The 21,974-nt window shown below is 45.1% G+C and overlaps 1 protein-coding gene across 1 annotated transcript in view; it reads left to right on the top strand.

The window, feature by feature from the left end:
* Positions 1-12,053, top strand: part of LOC137436537 (hexokinase-1) — a 77,817-nt gene extending 65,764 nt beyond the window's left edge. Inside the window, exons 16-18 of the mRNA XM_068130408.2 lie at positions 782-937; positions 1,050-1,283; positions 10,470-12,053. Coding sequence (XP_067986509.1) covers positions 782-937; positions 1,050-1,283; positions 10,470-10,638 — 559 coding nt within the window. The 3' untranslated portion in view covers positions 10,639-12,053. The remainder of the gene's footprint in view (positions 1-781; positions 938-1,049; positions 1,284-10,469) is intronic.
* The last annotated feature ends 9,921 nt before the right edge of the window (positions 12,054-21,974 follow it).

Here is a 21,974-nt window from a genome sequence, read left to right as displayed (position 1 = left end):
TGTCTGGGGAACCCTCGCATTTACTCCTTGAACAAACCTCTTAATTTTCGGTCATTCAAACCTCTGAGCCTCACTATCTGCCATGATCTTTTTTAGGCAAACCACATGTCCATGGGGTTCATGGTCACCATTACAGTTCATGCCTCCTGTGGTAGCAAGCTGCTAACTGGGCATCCTTTGTCATTTATGGTCTTTCCTGGGCAAATCTGAACTTTTATCATAAAACAAGACATTCATCCGCAGCTCAATGGAATACTACTCTCCCCTTTTGGCTTTGCTCTCACCTTGCACAACTTGATGCTGTGGAAACAGAGCTTCTCAAAATCAATACAATCTCCCACAATGACGCTTAATTATGTTTATTATGTAATGCAAGATAACTCCTCCTCATTGATAATGCATGCAGGCTGCCAACGCCCAGTTGCAGGATGTTTTGGTAACACCGATTCAATGTACTTGGAATGTCTCCTTTATCATAGGAACCCATAAGTTTTCACTCTAATTTGTCGGAGTTCTTTCCCTTTTTTGCCCTTCTATTCAAATATGAATATTGCTTCAAAAACGTAAAACGTAAAACATTGCTTCAAAAAGGGGACCGAAAAACAACAACAACCACGGTCCCCGAAAAGGCCAACCCCCGCTTGCGGGGAAAAAATGGCCTCTAAAGGTTTGTTTGTTTTTTTGTTTTTTTTTAAATATGAATATTTAAGGAACTTATTTGCTGTAAATAAAATAATTTGATTTTTTTTCATATTCCTTAAAATATAATTTGATCTTGCAGGTTTGAGAAGCTAATGAGTGGCATGTATTTGGGTGAGATTGTGAGGAATGTTCTCATCGATTTCACCGGACACGGTCTCCTGTTTCGAGGACGCGTCTCAGAGCGACTCAAAACTCGAGGCATTTTTGAGACTAAGTTTCTGTCACAGATTGAAAGGTTTGTATTCTTTTTACATTCCTTTTTAAAACTATGCCTTCATTGTTCTCTCGTTTTGATCCACTCGTTTCAATGTTTGTGGATGCATTTTATTTTCTGCCACCCGGGACAGTGACCGACTCGCCTTGCTCCAAGTGCGTTCTATCCTGCACGAATTGGGGTTGGAAAGCTCGTGCGACGATGCCATTGTGGTGAAGGAGGTTTGTGGGGTGGTGTCTCGCCGTGCAGCACAGATGTGCGGTGCAGGCGTAGCGGCAGTTGTGGAGAAGATCCGAGAAAACCGAGGCCTAGATCACCTCCGCATAACAGTGGGGGTGGACGGCACAATGTACAAACTGCACCCACAGTAAGTCCCTCTTGAATGCTACCATGTTGCAGAGGTCAATATAATCGTTTAATATTAGTGGTTGGTCGGTTTTGACGTTCTCCTCTGAGCAAGAGCAATAGCTTACATTGGAATTGCATATTCGCATCCCATAAATTATGTTGATTTGGCCATTATCCACTTTTGTAATTCTTGAAAGAATAGGCTGTCTCTTAATGTCATTCATTTCATAAGTTAAATTGTACTGGTTACGAATGTTCTTGTCCAGCATGTGATCAGTGTATACATTTCACAATGAGCCCTTAAATCACTTTTAAAAAACATATACAACAATATGGAGCAATCGGAGATTGCAGACCCTCGCCAAGACGTGTTTGTTGTTTTTAAGGCTTTGTGTTAAAACAAATATGGCGGCCGAACCACTTGACCGACCGATGACGTCATTATTATTATTATTATTATTATGTCGGGGGGGTAAAGGAATATCTAGAGCCAGGTAGATCTGTATAGGTAACATGCTTCGACTGTCGCGATAGGGAATCTACCCTGTAATTTCTGTCTTTAGGCGGTTTTTTGGGGAAGTGTATACCTGTGAACATACAAGGATGTTCGTGTGTTAAATAGTTGTGGGGATTAAGATAAACCCCTGTGTGTCAGACCTGGTAATCATTCCTTTGTCCCTTATGGCAACGCACACATATAAACACTTAGATAGGTCCTTAGTGCACACATTAATTGGTTCCCTTCCCTTACAATAACCTTGGAAGAAGACCGGCAGGAAGCCAGATCGGGGCATCGCCGGATGGCCGCCGCCAGCCGCACCACCAGCCTGCCGAGCAACATCGTGTGAGACGAGTTGTAACCCACGCCACAGGGAACGTGTGATTGGTTGGCGCGGAAGGTGCGAACCTCCAGCCAATCAGGGCGGGAGGCGTGAAGATGCAACTGAGAAGGAGGTTGTTCATTGGAGGGAAGGCGCTATAAGGTTCGGTGGACGGCAGGAAGCTACGAGGCGCTGATTGGGGGGGGCGCGCCAGAGCTGACCTCACCGGGAAGGTTACAAAAGGGTGCGCTGCACGACATTTTCTCTTTGCTCTCTTGGACTCTGCGCGCTGGACCCCTTCGTATAGGAGATCTCTCTGTGCTTGAAGCTCTTGCTCTTCTTGTCCCCGGTCTTCATTGGCTCTTCCTTCTCGCGTGCTGGACCTTCGTGCTTCGTGCTGGGTGACGTTGGTTCGTCGTGGTGCTTGGAGCGGGATCCGGTGCTGTTGGTACTGGAGCGAGGGACCTCGTGGCATGCCGCGGAGCGAGTCGTATCGAGGCCTGGCGAAGCGTGCGAGCGAGCGGACGAAGGGTTTATTCGCGCCGGAGCTTGGAGCCACGTTGGACGGCGGACACGACTACAGACAAAGATAACACACCACATTTCACAAGTACATGACGAGACATTTCTTTTATTAATTCAGTCCTTTGTTCGTTTCTGAAGTGAGGTGTGTGGGATCCCGATTTAGGATCATTATTAGATTTATCATCGAGTTTCCCTGTCCTGACCTTTATTGTCCCCCGTCGCACCGCGGAGCGAAAGGGGACTATGGTTTTCCCGTGCGTGTGTGTGTGTGTGCGTGCGTGCATAAGCGAAAGACGGCATTCGAATTTGGTGTGGGTGCAACCCACGTCAAAATCCAAGATGGCCGCCACCATGTATGTCTGACGCCATGTATGTCTGAACCTTGTGAGAGGAATATCTTGAAAAATAAGCGAAGTACCAACTTCTAATCTGGTGTGTGGATGTATCGAAGCATAAGGAAGATCGCTATTGAAAATTGGGTCGCCACGTCAAAATCCAAGACGGCCGCCGCCATGTATGTCTGAACCTTGAGCGAAATATCTTGGAAAAATAAACGAACTTCTAATCTGGTGTGTGGGTGTATCTACGCATAAGGGAGAACGCTATTTAAAATTGGGTCGGCATGTCAAAATCCAAGATGGCCGCCTTGCGTCTTCCACTTTGTCAACTCGCATCACTTCACCGACGGGGGACCTAGGCGTAACGCTTGTTTAAAATAAACTCTTGCATTACTTTCCATTCCTTGTTAAACCCGTGTTCGTTTGAGTTCATTCCCTCTACGGGTACGCGCTTTTGCCGTTTCCTCCTCTTCCCTTCTTTCTCCCGTGTTGATAGCAAAATCCGTGTTTGGTCGTCGCCTCCATTAAAGCCGTTTGGTCTTCCGCGGTCCCTGGTGTTAACCTTGACGGATTCGCCCGACATTATTATTTTGTATACAAGATCGAGGCTCGTGTAAGAGCTAACATCAATCACAAAAAAACAAAGGGACACACAAAACGTACAATGAAGGGAGTGGGAGACAAGATGGGGAGAGAGAGGGAAGCACACAAGTACAACAGAGAATAGGGACATCGGAAGATCTGTAGGAGGGAGAGGGCTTGGGGAGGGGAGGAGGCATGTGAAGGCGAGGAGGGGGGGGGGGGAGGCGCGGGAGAGGTTTCAAACGGATTCTGCTCGAACTTCCAGGAAAGAAGTTGGTATTACAAAAAAAAAGTGGATCTGGGGGTGAATTAACGGGGGGGTAGAAAGGGATCAAGGTTTTGGATGGGGGAAAATAAGAGATGGTGGTGAACAGCTGTTTCAAAGACCTGGAGGGAGGAGTGGGGTTGAAGAGAGTGAGGGAGTTTGTTCCAGAGGTGGGAGTAAAGAGGAATGAAGGAGTGAAGGTGAGCAGAGTCTTGATTTTGGCAATTTCACCAGAAGAGGGTTGCTGGCAGATCTTGTGCAACTGTAGGAATATTTGGGGAACAGAGCACAGATAGAGCTGGGGGAGCTAGGCCGGAGAGGAGTCAGTAAAAGACAGAAAGACCACCTACCTGCCTGCGATGAGTGAGTGAAAGGCCCTCGGAGTTGGCTTCATCGCGGGAGATTCCAATGATTCTGAAAGCTTTGGTTTCAACCGTGTGAAGACGAGCTAGGTGTGAGGCAGGAGCACCGGCCCATAGGGGAGAACAGTATTCCATAGAGCTGCGGATGAAAGCCTTGTATGTGGTGAGGAGCTCAGGTGTGCCAAGGAAGGACTTCGCACGATGGAGGATGCCCAGTCGGCGACTGGCTTTGGAGGCCAGGTTTGAAATGTGGTTTTCCCAGGAAAGATCATGGCAGATAGTGAGACCCAAAAGCTTGAGTGACAGAACTTATTGGAGAGGATTATTCAGAAATTGGATGGGAGGGTTGTCCAGTAGGTCTTTTCGGAGAGACATCGTAAGAGTGTGAGATTTGTCAGGATTGAAAGACATGTTCCACTTGTTTGACCAGTCTTTGATTTTGTCAAGGTCTGCAGAGAGTGAGGAGGCTGCAGACTGCCGATCTGAGGGATGAGGAATGGAGTGGCAGAGTGTGGAGTTATCAGCAAAGAGATAGAGAGGATTTTCAAGAGTCAGAGAGATCATTGATGAAGACCAGAAAAACAGTGCCCAGAACACTGCCTTGGGGAACTCCAGCCTGAACAGGTAGAGGAGATGAGAGAAACCCATTCAGGGCCACACGTTCACTACGACCAGAGAGGAAGTCTGCAAGCCATGCGTGGAGATTTCCATGGAAACCATAAGAGGAGAGTTTGGTGAGCAGAGCGGGGTGCCAGACCGTATCGAAGGCACGTGATATGTCAAGGGAAACGGCTCTGTACCAATTTGTCAAAAATTGTCTGCACCAATTTATCCCTAGATGATGCTCGAGAAATTTCATCTTGATCGGATGAAGTTTTGTACGTGTCGAATTATGACATCATAATGGAGGCACCTATGACGTAATCATTAACATGTTATTCCCCATGGAGAGTTCTTTACAATGAGCCATTTCTCAATTTTTTTCGTTGTTTCCAAGATGGTGCCCATACCACGTGACCTATGACGTCATAATTATCATTTTAAATTCTGCAGGTGGAGTTGCACCTATGGCGAAAATTTCCTGTTAATCGGACCAACGGTAGCAGAGAAAATCGTATTTATTCTGTGGACAGACAAATAGACTCAAATGCAATACCCTCTGGCGAGGGTAATAAAACAAGTTCTAATTGGGCAACTTTTGTGTGGATGTGCATTTAAGACACTTTGAAGATCTATATACAGATTGCATATTTCTCCAACTGCTGAAAGTCGACTGTCCAATCATTTTTTTCTGATCATGCAATATCTGTTGGGGGAAGCCGGATCACTGAACGTAGTCGTTGAAGAGTTTGCCAGCCGCAGCTTTTGCCGACTGTTACGTGTTACCTCCCCAAATCCCGGTTACGGTGCCCCTCAGAGTCTCGAGAGGGAACGCGGCAGAAAGATTTGTTATTTTGAGTATTCTAATAAACCATGGTAAAACCACACCAATGCAATTGTGTAGAACAAAACAAGTAATTGTATTCAGAACTCTCACATACACAATAATAACACTTGAAGAAAGTACCATGAAAATATCACTTGCATCAAATGAACAATACATGTGATGGTACCATCATTCCACAATGCTCTCAAAGCAATAAACTCACGATACGCCAAATGCGAGTGGAATGTAACATTCCCCAAAGTCCGTGCACGAATCCCCACGCGGGGTGAAGATGGAAGTCGTGCAGAACGGCAAGAAGAACAAGCAGGTATCGGCGCGGCTGCGAACGAGGAGTTACGAGGTGAGCGGTCGACATGGGAATTGAGCCGATATGGGAACCAATGGCAATCCACACGATGTTGATATGGGAATCCCAACGACAAAACACGAAGCACCAGGTGGACGGCCTCTTCGAGGAAAATGGCAGATCGGCCTGTAATGCAGGCTCTTGCTTTACCGCCAACAATAGCTCACGCTTGGTAATAAAACCTGAGATGCAGGTTTAATTGCAATCGCAATATAGGACGATGTAGCGGGCAATTCCTTTCCCGGGAAGCCTAAACTCATTCGCGACCATTATCAAAAAAAATCCGCTCGCAGCCTCGATGCGACTCACTCATGGCCGTCTCTCTCCCTCCGATCTCCTCCTCTCTCCTCTTCCGGTTTCTTTGCCACGTTTTTCCTTTTTCCTTCACAAACATTTATTTTTACCTTTCACTAAAGTAATCTCCATTTCACACAGAAATGTTACCAACAATATTACCTGAAACTAAAAATCCTACAAGTATATAATAAAATAACAAAGGTGGAAGTGACGAATCCGTAACAGGACCTATTTGTGGTGGCATAAGCTTGTGCAAAGTGGACAAAATGGTCTCCAACAACCAAGATGTACTCATCGCCACCCTTGCTACGTTTGAGATGCAGAAAGTCCTTGGATTCTTCTGTATCAGGATGTTCTGCCAAACTCCCTCTATTTTGGATTCACTTTGTTGAGCCCACCTGAGTTCAGACTTACTGATTGACCTAAATGGGGACTGGGTGGTGTAATCCCTCATACTCTCCAGATTCGCTATGAGAGCTGAAATCCAGACTACATCTCCACAATACTGTGCTGACTGATTCTGCTGTAGCACGAATGGACTCGGATGATGTGGTTTCAGCACAGTCCACCATATATCTCTCGATGTCAAATTCCATCCTCGATAAGTCATGACATCCCGATTCATCGCTCCTGCTTTGTATAATATTGTGAAGTTAAAATCTGCAAATTCATCAACCAATCGGTGCCTTGTCTCATCTACCTTCGACGATATGAGAATATACAGCAGAGGGTTGTTACTCTCACTATAAACCAGTATAGATATTCACTAAATCACTCCGAAATTGCCCATTTCGATGCTAAGAATTCTAATTTCCCTTAATGGAGATGATGGTTTCTTTCAGCGGGTGAGACATTGCGACTATCTTCATCTTTCCATCAGCTTGTTGTTGGTAAAGGAAGGCACCAAGGCCATTCTGGGAGGAAAATGCATGAAGTAAAAACTATTTCATGATTGGGGTAAGCCTGACATCCGACCCTATCAGACAGTCATTTAGGTCACCAGTACCACCTGATGTAGTTCTGTCCATCCACAATTGGAGACCACAGCAGCTCATTGGCTTGAATGGGTGCCTTAGGAAGTACATTGCAGACATCTCAAGAAAAGCCAAGCCACTGTGATTTACTGGAGTCAAAAGACTGTTTGGATGATTATATGTTTAATCTCGTAATTAAATTTTTGGATGAGAGTTGCTTTTGTTTCTTCCCTCGTTTCTCCTGCTTACCGTTGTCGCTTGTGTTAACAGCGACCTCTTTTGACTCTAGTAAATCACACAGTGGCTTGGCTTTTCTTGAGTTGTCTGCAATGTACTTCCTATGGTACCCATTAAAGCCAATGAGCTGTTGTGGTCTCCAATTGTGGATGGTGTTTTTGTCTTGAGGTCCAGGACAGCTTGCTTATCTGATGGATCAATTCTATACCCATGTTCTGATTCAAGAAACCCAAGGTTTGTACCATACCTCGTTCATGAATAACTCACATTTGTCTGGTTTGAGATGTATTGGTTCACGAGTTATCAAACAGAGTGACGACTATATTCGGCATGGGTGTGTCTGTCTGTCCGCAGCATAACTACCCGATGATATTATCCGATCTTGATGAAACTTGGGTGAGAGGTTGATATCATGATCTATTTGTGTCCTGCCTAGAGTGGGCGTATTGCGCCCATTGTGGGCGGAGCCACACCCCAAAAATGTCTTTTTAGGGGGTAATCGAGTTCGAGCTACATCTTCTCCGAGGGAGTTGGTGGAATCTGACAGGGGTTTTGGTATTTGGTTCGGCCAATGTCATGTGTCTAGCCCCACGGAGCTCGATTTTTCATTTTTGCCCCAAGGTCAAGGTCACAAGGTCACAAAATTTAGAAAAGTCGATTTTTGATGGTTTTATTACATTGTTCGCTTCCTGATAGGGTGAAATGTCATACACGATCTTATATTATCACATACATCATGAAATACAAGTTTCCCAACAAATTTCAGAATCTCCGACCTTTGACCTTTGAAGGTCACAAAGGTCAAAGTTTCAAAGCTGTCGGAATCGAACCGAATTTTCGGTATTGTGTAGCTAACTAACCTCATAACTGATTATACATTATTTTCTATCTCATTTCAAGGTCAGTCACCTTCGTTTTGACATTTCCGGGCCTGTTTCGGTTATAGTCTGTCCTGTCATTGAATACCGCTCACTCGTGAACCATCGTCGTCTCCTGACTTGTCCCTTTTGTATTTAACCATCTCGGAACTGTTTTTACATTCTCAACATGTTCCTCAGATGTACCACTAAACACTAGCACATCATCGAGGTAAGGTAGACATGTTTTGTCTCCAAGTTCATCCAGGGTCTCTTGCATGAACTGCTGGAATGTTCCTGCAGCTCCAGAAAGACCAAATGGGATGAGTTTCCACTCCATAGAGCCCCCTGGCAGTTACAAAGGTGGTCAGATGTTGGCATTCCTCCTTGATCAAACCCTGGTGGTATGCTTTTTCCTGATCTAGTTTCCACCCAGGGTGTTCAGTGTCCTCGATCCTTGGAATGGGTTGGCTGTTTCCCACTGTTTTGGCATTCATTTGCCGAAAACCAATACACAGGTGTAGGCTATTGTCTTTCTTTCGTATAAAAACAAAGGGGCTAGAATAGCGAGAGGCAGATTTTGTGATCCACCCCTTTTTTAGAATGTCCGTCAAGTAGTCCTTTACCTCCTGGAAGAGAGGTTTTGGAATTGACATGCAAGTTCTCTGCATTGGTGTATGATCTAGCTCTAGCAGTTTGATATCCATATGCAGGTCAGGGACACATCCAATGTCATCCCTGCCATGGCAGAATGCTTCACACACCTCAAGTCTCAAACCAATTGTTTCTGTTGCTCATCCAGTGCACTGTTATCGAAACAGACAGGTGGGCCTTGCACCTTCTTGTCTCGAGGGATACCTGTTGTTTTATAGCCCCGGATAGTTATCTCGAACAAGCCTGTGGCACAGAGGTAGCCGATATATCTCTCAGGAGCGACCAAGATCAAGGAAGGGATACCTGTTGTCCAGGGCACTGGGTTATCAGCGTGCCCAACCTTGTCCTTTATTCCATCGTCACAGCAACCAATGTCTACTGGCATTACCATCTTGATTTGCTGCAGTTTCCCCAGTATTTGGTTCCGAAGGAGTTAAACGACGTGTGGAGCATTGTTAATTGTCACTCTAAGATGAGCCTCATTGCGGTTGGACCAATGTCTCCCTCGGGCTAGGATCTATCCTAATCCGGAATGAATATGGCTACGCTTGGGTCTTGTGTGGCTCCCATGTGGACTCTACATTTCACGATCTTCGTTTCCCCCTTAGCAATAGTTTTTCTTGCTTTCCCCAACCTCACTCGGCAAGAAATGTATTTGCGACATCAGCTACTTATTTCGATGGCAGAGATGGAAGTACATTACTCAAACCCTTCTCAAAAGTTGCTGTCTGACCCCCTAGGTATCTGATAACATTGTAGCCAATGATCGATCGGTTTCTCACAGCATAATCTAGAAATGGAACCATCATTGTCTTCCCTCGTGGTCCCAGTTTAAGCTCCAGTGCTACCCAGCCAGAATATGGCATTGGGTCCCATTCGTTGCTGTAATTGTCAAGTCACCATCCAGAAAATCTTCAATAGGAGCTACAGTATGTCAGTATCCGACAAGTTCTGCTCGAGCCACGTTGAAGGGAGTATACAAATCTGGGAGCCAGTGTCCCACAGTACATTTACAACATGATTCAATGAGCACTGCAGAAGGCAACAGTTGCAGACTAACTTGACCAACGACTGCCTCGCTTGAGGGTGAAGTTGCCACAGAGTGCCCTTCAAGGCATCTAAAGTGACCTCACAAGCGCTCACTTCTACTAGTGCTACCTTTACGTTCATCAACATACTTACTAGCTGTTGGTGCTGGCGAGATGTAGAACAATGAGAAACTACCTTGCAGTTGGAGCCTTGAAATAAATGATTGGTCTTATTTACATTACAGTCCATGCATACTGGAAACCCCTTATCATGGCCTGTCACTTCCTGTCCCCCTGGTGTGACCAGTACCCGTTTCCCCGAACATACGTCGCCCAGAAATGTTGTTGTGGAAATTTTTACAAGCTTTGTGTGCACATTGTGAATGGTTCCTTTTCAAATTATACAATTGCATTTTTTTCTTTTAATTATTGAGTACTTATTTTCTTTCTCTTCTGTCCACCTGTTCTCCAGCTTCGCTCGGATTTTGCAGGACACTGTGCGGAATTTGGCACCGCGCTGTGACGTGCATCTCCTGCAGTCCGAGGACGGGAGCGGTAAAGGCGCGGCCCTCATCACCGCCGTGGCCTGTCGCCTCGGCCGCCCGATTAAGCGCCAACTAAGCCGCCAGCAAAGCCGCTAAATGTGAACAGGAGAGGGAGCTTGTGCTGGAAGAGAGATGGAGCAGGCAGGTTTGAGGGAAATGCATAGTGCCGCCAGTGTTTTGACATGAAAATACAAACAGTGCTTCATGAAAATACAGTCCAGCTGTCAAGGCCATTGTTGTGACAACAAAGGCTTTGAATGCAATTGTGCTTCGCATCATTGGCGAAATGGGTATTAAGCCTTTCGTTTTTGTTGTTGTTTTTGTATAGCACGCATGGCTAGTCATGCCTAACCAAAAAAAGCTCAATTCATTGGTGGTGTGTTTTTAGGAAAGGATGGTATTTATTTAATTTTTTTAGGACTCAGACATCTTAAATCACAGAAAATGAGAAGTGTGCACATTTCTGTTACATTAATAGGAAAATATTTTGGAATATAATACAGAACCATGACATGGGCACAATGGTGTAACCCTGTGTGTGTGTGTACGTATGTACGTATGTACACACTTAAGTGTGCGTGCACATTAAATTTGCTTTGGGTCACAGTTTGCACACTCATAGTTTTAAATTGGAACTGGTGTCTCTATCTTTGATGTTTATCTGACTTTCTTCGAAAGACGTTGCAGGTTATTGGTGAGGGTCATTTTTATTGTACTGTTCTTTGGTTGTCATGTCTGTCTCTCGCTGTCTCTTTCTCCCTCCCCCTCCTGATTGCACTGTCAAAGCTGCCACCACCGACTGAGAATGTCTGGTTCCTGAAAGTGATTACCAGGTTTTGTTTTGTCTCGTATCTTGAGGGAAAAACCCATTTTTACCTGTCTGTTTAGTTTTCTTTTTCTTTTTTGTGATGCCTTTGAAGCATTGTCTGACGAGGCATCTCAACATTTCCTGTGGTTCGCAGCATCGAAAGGGCATTCGTACGTTTATACCACCTGTGCTATTAATCTTGACATCTTTGGCACAGCTTTAACAAGTTATTTTTGTTTTTAGCCCATATCTTGCGTACTGATTGCATTTTCGGCACTGGCGGTGAATCATTGCACTAAACTCCACAGCCGCAACCCAGCACCAATTAATCATGCGCAGTCTATAGAATGGTGGAAATTGTGTGGATGTAAAACACAACACTTCCATTGGTATTTGCAAAACATTATTACGAATGTCATCTAGTAATTGTTTTTAACATGGTGTCGATGGAACTGCATCGCGGGGTTGCGTCCCGATCACCTCAACGTGACCATTTGTGGGATTTGAATGGTAATGCTAGTTTATGGAGAAGGATGGATCAGTTTGTCATATTTTTGGTCTCTTCCATTGCCTAATGTATCCACCACAGTGTGTTGTGCTCGTCCTTAATGCCTTTCACGTGTGCACAGTATAAAAAGAATCCTAATGTCTGAGCATGTCATTTTAGAGTGTTATTGATGTGTGAAGTAAAAATTCAAAAGTCTCCTTTTTACCTTTACTAAATCAGTGTGTACCCTGGATAAGAATAGGTACGCTGTATCCCTGCGTGTCGTAAGAGGCGACTAAGAGGGTTGGCGTCAGGAAGGGCATCCGGCCATAAAAACATTGCCTCAAAAAGAGAACCATGACAATTACAACTACATGTGGGCAGGGTACAGCCCGAAATGGAGATCGGTTTCTGAGGTTTGGGACATGGAATGTAGGGACAATGACAGGGAGATCAGGAGAAGTGGTGGAAGTATTGGTCAGAAGAAGAGTGGACATATGTTGTGTGCAAGAGACGAGATGGAAGGGAAGTGGTGTGAGAATGGTGAAGGGTAGGCAGGGACAGAAATACAAGTTTGTGTGGCAAGGGTGCCCGGAGGGTGTGAATGGTGTTTGGTGTCCTGTTTTCTGAGGAGTTTGTAGACAGTGTGGTGAGTGTGACTAGAGCGAGTGATAGGTTGATGATGGTGAAAATGATGATTGGAAAGCTCTTGGTGAACGTCATCTCGGGATATGCTCCGCAGGTTGGTCGAAGCGATGAAGAGAAGGACAGGTTCTGGTGTGCGATAGAGAAGCTGATGGAAAACGTGAAAGATGAGGAAGTTGTTGTGGTAGGAGACCTAAATGGACATGTGGGAAGGAGTATGGATGGTTTTGACGGAGTTCATGGGGGTTACGGATATGGTGTGAGAAATGGAGAAGGTGAAAGGATTTTGGAGTTTGCTGATGGAGCTGATTTGTTGATTTGTAATACTCAGTTCCAGAAAGAGGATAATAAGCTTGTTACATACACGTCAGGTGGGTCGACGACAACCGTTGACTACCTGATGGTGCGTAGGCGAGATAGGGGGCACCTCCGGGACACAAAGGTGATCCCTGGGGAGGAGGCTGTTTCACAGCACCACTTGCTTGTCTGCGACGTAAGGGTGAAAGGTGCGAGGAGAGCTCGGCGGGTGAAGTACTAACCGAGAATGAAGGTGTGGAGGTTGAAAGAGGTGACAGTAAGGGAGGCATTAAAAGAGAGGCCGAGTAGGGTCGAGGATTATGTGGTTGAGCTTGAAAGTGGTTGGATGTCAATGAAAGCTGGTCTGTTGGGAGCCGTTGGTGAGGTATGTGGATGGACAAAAGGACCACCGAGGCACTCGGAAACATGGTGGTGGGATGATGAAGTTGGAAAGAGGATTGACGAGAAGAGGAAGAAGTTCAAGGAGTGGCAGAAGGCGAAGGGTACGGGAGCAGAAACAGCAGAGCATGAAAGTTATAAGGCAGCCAGGAAGGCTGCAAAGAAAGAGGTAGCAAAGGCGTAGGGGGCATGTAGGAAAATGTTCGGAGAACGCTTGGATTCGGAAGAGGGTCAGAAAGCAGTATTCAGGATTGCAAAGCAGATAGCGAAAGAGAGGTGTGATGTGATGGGGGTGAGTTGCTTGAAGGATGAAGTGGGACAAATCGTTGTCGACCCAGATGGAATTAAAGGAAGATGGAAAAGATATATGGAAATGCTGTTGAATACAGAGAATGAATGGGATGGCAACATAGAGAGTAACCCTGTTTTAGGACCGGCAGAGAAGATAACTGAGAAGGAAGTTGAGGAAGCGATAAAAGCAATGAAGGGTAGAAAAGCGGGAGGGCCGACGGGAGTTGTGGGAGATATGTTGAAGGCAGCAGGAAGTTGGGGTGTGAAGAGAATGACAGAGATCTGTAATCTGGTGGTGAAAGAAGGCCGCATTCCAGTGGATTGGGAACTGAGTACCCTCGTCCCTCTATACAAGGGGAAAGGTGACCCTCTGGAGTGTGGCTCGTACCAAGCGATAAAGTTATTGGAGCATGGAATGAAGGTATTGGAAAGGGTGTTGGAGAGGAGGATAAGGAAGAAAGTGAAGATCGACGAAATGCAGTTTGGATTCATGCCAGGAAGAGGAACGACAGACGCGCTTTTCATTGTGAGGCAGTTGCAGGAGAAGTACATGGAGAAGAAGAAGTTGTTTCTTGGGTTTGTTGATCTGGAGAAAGCATTCGATCGGGTTCCACGCAAAGTATTGACATGGGCATTGAGGAAGTTAGGAGTGGAGGAATGGTTGATCAGAGTAGTGATGGCAATGTACAAAAGAGCGTGCACAGCTGTAAGGACGAAGGACGGGAACAGTGGTGAGTTTGAGGTGAAGGTGGGAGTGCATCAGGGGTCGGTACTAAGTCCACTACTATTTGTAGCTGTGATGGAGGTGCTGGCTCAGAATGTAAAGGAGGGTTTACCGTGGGAGTTGTTGTATGCAGATGATCTGGTGTTGATTGCGGAAAGTATGGATGGACTGAAGGAAAAGATGAACACGTGGAAGGAATGTATGGAGACAAAAGGTCTGAAGGTGAATATCGGAAAGACGAAGGTGATGGCAAGTGGTAAAGCATGTGGTGAGATGGAAAGAACTGGGAAGTGGCCCTGTGCTGTGTGTAGGAAGGGTGTCGGAGTGAACTCCATTCAGTGTGCAATGTGCGCTGAGTGGGTTCATCAAAAATGTAGTGGTCTGAGAGGGTCATTAACCAGTGTGGCAGCTACATTCAAATGTAAGGTGTGCACAGAGGGAGCTGCAGATGGAGGAAATGTTGAGTTGGATCTTGGAGACCGTGAAGCTGGAAGGTGTGAAAACATTTTGCTACCTCGGAGACATGCTGAATGGAGAAGGTGGATCAGACTCGGCAACGGTTGCTCGAGTGAGATGTGCATGGAAGAAGTTTCGGGAATTGAGTGGCGTGCTGATGATGAGGGGAGTGTCGTTGAAGCTGAAGGGAAAGGTGTATGCTGCATGTGTGAGAAGTGTTTTGATTTATGGGAGCGAGACATGGGTAATGAACGTAGAGCAGCAACGAAGGTTGGAAAGGGTGGAAATACGAATGGTTCGACGGATGTGCGGAGTATCGTTGAGAGAGAGAGTAAGACAAATGATGAATTGCGGAAGATGATGGGAATAGAGCCTGTGATTGATGCTGTGAAGAGGAACAGGTTGAGATGGTTTGGTCATGTGTTGAGGAAGGATGAAAGTGACTGGTTGAGAAGAGTGATGGAAATGAATGTAGAAGGAAGTAGAGGACGGGGAAGACCGAGAAAGACTTGGTTGAAGATGGTGGAAGAAGAAATGCGGGCAAGGGGGTTAACAAGGAGAGATGCAGAAAATAGGGCAAAATGGAGAAGATTGTCATGGGGACCGCAAGGCTAACCCCCGCTCTCGCAGGGAAAATGGCCTTTTAAAATGCATGTTGTGTGTTGTTGTTGTACCTTTACTAAATCAGGAATGTACTTGTATGAGCGGTGGTCATCACGGCAAGGTGGCTTGTAAACAGCCGTGGAGAGTGGCCTGGCTTGCAGGATGGCCTGGAGGTTGTTAAAACATGCCTCAACTGTCCAGCCTGGGTTCGAATCTCGACCCGGCGATGAACTGTCATCCTGGTGTTTTCCAGGCAAGTTGATTCATCAGTGTGTGCCTGCCGTTCCTCAGATGGACGTCAAACTGGATGTCCCTTGTTGGCATTAGTTGGTGGACATTAAAAATCCCACGATGCCCTTCACGAAGAGTAGGGTAGTTATGCCGGCACCCTGAACAACTCAAGTTATTGCTTGAACCTACAGAGGTAATTGCATCAACGGCACAGGGGTGCCCCCAGCAAGTGATGCTACCTGCAGCCATGCTGCATAGGAAAGAAGTCATGGAGGAAAAACTTGTTCTCATCCTCTTCCCTTTGTAAGGGGTGAGGTCCAATGGTACCAAGCTCCTGCCCTGCCTTTATCACAAAACTCCTCCACTCCCCTCTGTCATTAAACTCTCCACTCTCCAACCACCCCCACCTTACTGATATCCTTCTTCACACAACCCTCCCATCTCAACCGTGGTGCACCTCTTTTCCTCCTAACTTGTTCCCTCAACCTATCCGCTCTCTTTGCCATTCTCTCTCCCCCTACCTGCACCAAATGTCCAAACCATCTCAGCTGGAATGTCACCAATCTCCCCCATCAAGATCATCTGCACACCACTCTCCTCCCTCGGTTCATCCATTCTCCTTCTATCCACCCTTTTCACTCCTGCAATCCTCCTGACCCAGTCGTTCTCATAAACCTACAACGTCTGTTGTTGTTTCTCTGTCAATGCCACCATCTCCAAACCATAAAGGTAGGCCGGCATTACACAAGACATCACAACCTTTTCTTTCAATCTCCTTGAAATCTTTGTCTGCCATTACACCCTCCTTCATGCATTCACACCCAACTGAATCCTCCACCACACCTCTGCCTCTGATTTAATATTCCAGGTCACTGTTCCAAACAGATCCTCAAACCTATTTCCTTGTCTGATCTCCTTCCCCTCTAACCTAACAATCATTTCTTTTCTCTGCTGCCCAATACAGAAATATCTAATTTACATAAGTATTCAACCCCCTAAGTCAATACTTCATAGAAGCTCCTTTGGCAGTGATTACAGCTCCGAGTCGTCTTGGGTATGTCTATCAGCTTTGCACGTCTGGATTTGGGAAGTTTCTCCCTCGGTGAACAGCAATCTTCAAGTCTTTCCACAGATTAACAATGGGATTCAAGTCTGGGCTTTGTTTGGACCACTCAAGGATTTTTTTTCATGTTCTTATTCTTCAGCTATTCCAGTGTTGCTTTGGCTGTATGCTTGGGGTCATTGTCCTGTTGGAACATAAATTTTTGCCCAGTCTTAGGTCTTTTGTACTCTGAGGCAGGTTCTCCTCAAGGATTTGCCTGTATGACTCCATTCATTGCTTCCTCTATCCTTACAAGTCTCCCAGTCCCTACTGCTGAAAAGCATCCCCATAGCATGATGCTGCCACCACAATGCTTCTCAGTAGGGATGGTGTTAGATGGGTGATGAGCTGTGCTCAGTTTCCACCAGACGTAGCACTTTGCATTCAGGCCAAAGGGTTCACTTTTCATCTCCTCAAAGCACATATTTTGCCTCATGTTCTCATTCTTTCATGTGCCTTTTTTGCAAACTCCAGGCACACTGTCATGTACTTTATCTCAGGAGTGATTTCTGTCTGGCCATTCTCCCATAAAGGCTAGATTTGTGAAGTGCTGCAGAGTGTTGTTCTTCTGGCAGGTTCTTCTGTCATAGTGGTCATTGGGTTCTTCTTGTCCGGTTGCTCAGTCTGGTCGGACGGCCAGCTCTCAGAAGAGTCTGGATAGTTCCATTTTCTTTCCATTTCCTAATGGAGCTCACTGTGCTCTTGGAAACTTTAAACACTATAAATTGTTTTTTACCCTTCCCGAGATCTTTGCCTCATCACAATTCTATCTCGGAATTCTATGGACATTTACTTGGACTTCATGTTAGAGTTTCTGCTCTGACTTGCACTGTCAACTGTGGGACCTTTTATAGAAAGGTGTTTCTTTCTAAATCATGTCCAATCATTTGAATTGGCCACAGGTGGACTCCACTCGAGTTGTATGACATCTGAAGATAATAGTAAATTGGATGCACATGAGCTCAATTTAAGTGTCACAGCGAACGGGTTGAATACTTGACGAGACATTTCAGCTTTTCATTTTTATTTATTTCTTAAAAATGAAAAACTACAATTTGACATTATGGGGTATGTTGTGTAGATCAGTTACAAAAAAAAATCTCAATTTAATCAATTTTCAATTGGATGAAAGTGACTAGTTGTCACTTTTTACAAAATGTAAAAAAAGTCAGGTGTGAATACTGTGAAGGCACTGTACATCCCTTCCACCAACCTAACTTCTGCTTCAGGCACTCCAATCTATCTCGGCTTCCCCATCACCATTTCTCTTGGGACAGTGTCGTAGGCCTTCTCTAGATCCACAAATCCCAATGCTGTTTCACCTTGCACCTCCAACCTCCACCATATGTCTCAGCGTGAACGTCTCATCTATTCGGCTACCCTTTCTACACCCCTGCTGAAGAAGAAAGAAGAACCACCTTTAGAGGCCATTTTTCCTCGGAGCAGGGGTGCGCCTTTTTCAGGCACCTTGGTCCCATTTTTGAAGTGATGTTTTATGGCTGGATGCCCTTCTTGCCGCCAACCCTGTTAGTCGCCTTTTGCGGCACAGGGAATTACCAGTGAACTGGTACTCAATTTGGTGACCGCGGAAGGATGACAGGCTGAGTCAACCCCCCCCCCCCCCCTCTCCCCCTGGTGTTGAGTGATCGACCAGGATTCGAACCTAGGATCCCAAGCCGGCACCCTAACCGCTAAGCCATCACCAGGGAGGAGTGAAGGCACCTGCTTGCTGCTGCTCTTCTCCAATCTCCTCCACACTCTTCCTTATCCTCCCATCCAGAACCTTCATGACATGATGCTGCTGTACCTCCCTGGATGTTGAACATCCTCCTTCCCCTTCCATATCAGCACAATTCATCCTGTCCTCCACTCCTCCAGAATTGACCCGTCCCTTATAGATACACATCCCCATGCGTTGATTTTAGACATTTGAGCCCCGTCTTGATTGAGACCAGAACCATTTGTTGGCATTTCCATGATGTACTTGAGAGACCCCATTTTTTTCCTCACCAAACATTTGCTCCATGTTTCTGCAGTTGTAAAACATCAATAGCTTAATCATTGAAGATGATTTTTTTTGTGGAAACATTTTTCCAAGCTTCGTTTGCCTCCTTTTCTCCTACAACATGCAATGGACCTCCCCCAACCAAATTAAACACAAGTAGGGACTTGCTGCAATGCCATGCTTTTGTCAATTTTACAAACAGGAATTCCAATGCAAGTCTGCTGATAACACACATTGCCTCCAAGCTGTCTAGCCTGGGTTAGAATCTCGGTCCAGACCGATAAACGCTCATCCTGGTGTTTCACATGCAGGGAGATTCAATGAGTGTGCTCCATCCCTCAGATGGACATTAAGTGGGCATTACACGTGCGTCCTTCATGAAGAGCAGTCGAGCCAGTGGCGGCACCCTCGCCAAGTTCACTTCCTGCACCAACTACTGTCGGGAATGCAATGGCAAACCACCTACTTTCACCTTTGTCAATGAACTGTTTTGGCAGCGTTGCCGCCCTAACAAAGTATGGTACATCAGAATTAGTCAGGATTTGAACCACTGATCTCCCACAGTTAGAGCAGACGCTCCGTTTGGCTTTCCATATTTCCTAAATACCATATTGAGATACTCGCAACTCCCTTTTTTCTTTCTTTTTTTCCCAGTCCCTTGTACTGGAGCTTTCCTTTTGGGGAGTTAAAACACCTAATCTATATTAGTGGATGCCTTTGCGGAGGCGGTTTGCAGATTGTATATACAATATATTTCTTTTGGCAAGTTTGTCTCAAAGTAAAGGCCAAAGCCACCCACCCAAAGCACCTTGAAGGTCTCAAGCTAACTGCCCCGAGCTCTTGTTTCCTTTAGGTTTTTAACAAACATTTTCATTTTCCTGACCTCCCTCTCCCCCTTGCACCAGTTTGCTCTCAAAATTTTGAAACATTTGAAATGAAGCCCCCAAGAAAAAAAACAAAAAAACTATGACCAAAGGAAGGTTTTTTTTTTTGTTTTTTTCCCCCCAGCTACATGCTAGGTCATTGTAGATATTTATGGAATCTCTGCAGCCCTTTCTCTTGGATTTCACTTTAGAACCTCAATGGTACCCTTTGTTGGCTGCGGATTAAAACGTCAGGTGAGCGATGCGTGTGAAAATTTGTACTCGATACACAGAATGAACGTTTAAAAAGAACAATTTATTGGGTCGGGGTTAATTGAAATAAAAGCTAATTGTTTAATCGAGGAAAGGTAATCACAAACTCGGAACAAGCTTGAACATTTCGACCGGATTCCCAATCAAAATTCCACAATCCTTAACGTGCAGATTACACCGCCATCAACTTCATGCTTACACATTCCAAAAATAAAGGATAACTTTTCAACTACTACCACTGCAATGTTAGTACAGTACGACAAAAAAAACAACTTTTGGGGACCATCAATATTGTATGCTTGGGGTAGGATGAGGGGCAAAATAATGATGGGGGTGAGGGGGCATTGGGGGATGGGAGGGAAACTTGAGCTTTTGCTCTGATGAGGACAAATGTCAAAAAGATCAGCTTTGCTTCTGCTGGTATTAACATACCTTTGTCAAAGTGTCAGATGATAAAAGGTATCGTTCACATTCTCCACTCCCACAGACATCAGTGTGTTCCATGTAGTGAGTTTCTCATTAAAAGTTGATGTCGGTATGCTAAAGGTTGAAAACAAGGTAATGCAGATATCGGCCCTTTGTTGGAATAAGAGGAAAAGGGGCTAATACCTGCAACATCAGCTTTACCTTACTTCCCAGGGGGGTCAAAATACTTCGGTCAACTGTCAGTTAAAACCCAGTTGAATTTTCCACCGACAGCCTTGGTAAAGTTGAGCAAAACAAACCTAGAAGGGAAATTTGGGATAAATGCACAAAAATGGAGGGAAGAGTCTATCTATTTTTACATTACTTCCACATGATCAAAATATGTTTGCACATCAAATGTACGGATTATCTACTTCCTTACTGGCTCCAATTATCCCGACCTTGTATGGGCAACTAGGGAAGGTTTTTGGCCCCAATGGTATCACAACCAGGTTTCCCCAGGCCTGATCAAATAAGGTGATTTGTGCAGGAATCTATCATTTGTTCAGGGAGCCAGCGATCAACTAATTTATTCTTCATGAAAACCCCAGAATAACCCCCATCCAACCCAATTCCCCCTCCCCCCCCCCCCCCCCATACATTTGAAAAATGATATTGCATGACCGAACATGACAGATATCTTGTGAAACTTAACAGGTGCAATTCATTTTTATTTTTTTAAATTAAATTTATTCTACAAGAAAATTTTATGTTTAGAGGGGATTTGTAATGGGTTACAAGTTATCTGGGGTAGATATGAATGTATCTACTTAAATTGGAGTGCATCTACTTATTAGGTACAGAGGGGTGACAAAAGAAAATAAAGTCAACTTGGAAAGAAAAAAGCAAGATGGCGTCAAAATTCCATTTTGTATCCAAATAATGTACATGGTGTCAAGTCAGCCTAACAATAAATCGTGGTGTACCTGTCTGCATTCACCTTTTGATACACTGTACTTTACCAAAGATGGGAGCTTTTGTTTAAATCAGAACTTGTGATCCATGTAAAGTTCAGCAAGGAATGTGAATATTTTAGGCTCTTTACCCAGACACCAACCACACAATGATGGTATGCTCATATTGAAGGATACCCAAGAAAATGAAGACACTTGCTATCCCCAGTTAGGGTATGAATTAGTAACTTGTTCAGGGTGCCGGCGACAGCTTGCCTACGCTTCGTAAAGGATACAGTGAGATCCTTAACGTCCATGAACTAATGCGAGTAGACAGAGCGCCCAGCGTAACTTCCGTCCAAGGGACAGTGCATCTTGTGATGGAATACTCAGCTGGGAAGCACCGACCTGGCCGTTTATAGCCAGGTTTGGAATGGAACCCAGACTCGGCAGCTCAAAGGTGCGCTACCTCTGTGCCATCCTATCATCAACACCCCCCCCCCCCCCCCCCCCCCCCACCCGACAAAAAAAAAAAAAATTCAACTGGAAATACGTTAAACATCAGGATCGACTTCAAAAATGTTTTCCACTTAAAATTGCAAATACGCTACTTTTTCCAATCGTATATTCCTCGTTTAAACATCCAAGTTGAACTTGGTAAATGTTCATTGAATAAATATCCAAGTTAACATTGGCAAAGTCTCACCTATTCCAGATCCCTCAACAAGAAGGTTAGCCCGGTAGTCAAAGTCGCTCCAGCTGACAATAGTAACTTTAAACCCTCTTTCTTTCAATCCCACAAATGCCTATCAACCCTAACCCCCTCATTGCTTCTTAATCCCCCCTCCACCCCTCTGACCCCTTTCCCAGTTACCGATGAATCACCAATA

Source organism: Myxine glutinosa, chromosome 11 (assembly GCF_964187855.1).
Source record: "Myxine glutinosa chromosome 11, kmMyxGlut1.1, whole genome shotgun sequence".
NCBI classification, from domain to species: Eukaryota; Metazoa; Chordata; class Myxini; order Myxiniformes; family Myxinidae; genus Myxine; species Myxine glutinosa.
The sequence above is the reverse complement of the archived record's forward strand: the minus strand, read 5'-3'. Positions and strand labels throughout refer to the sequence as shown.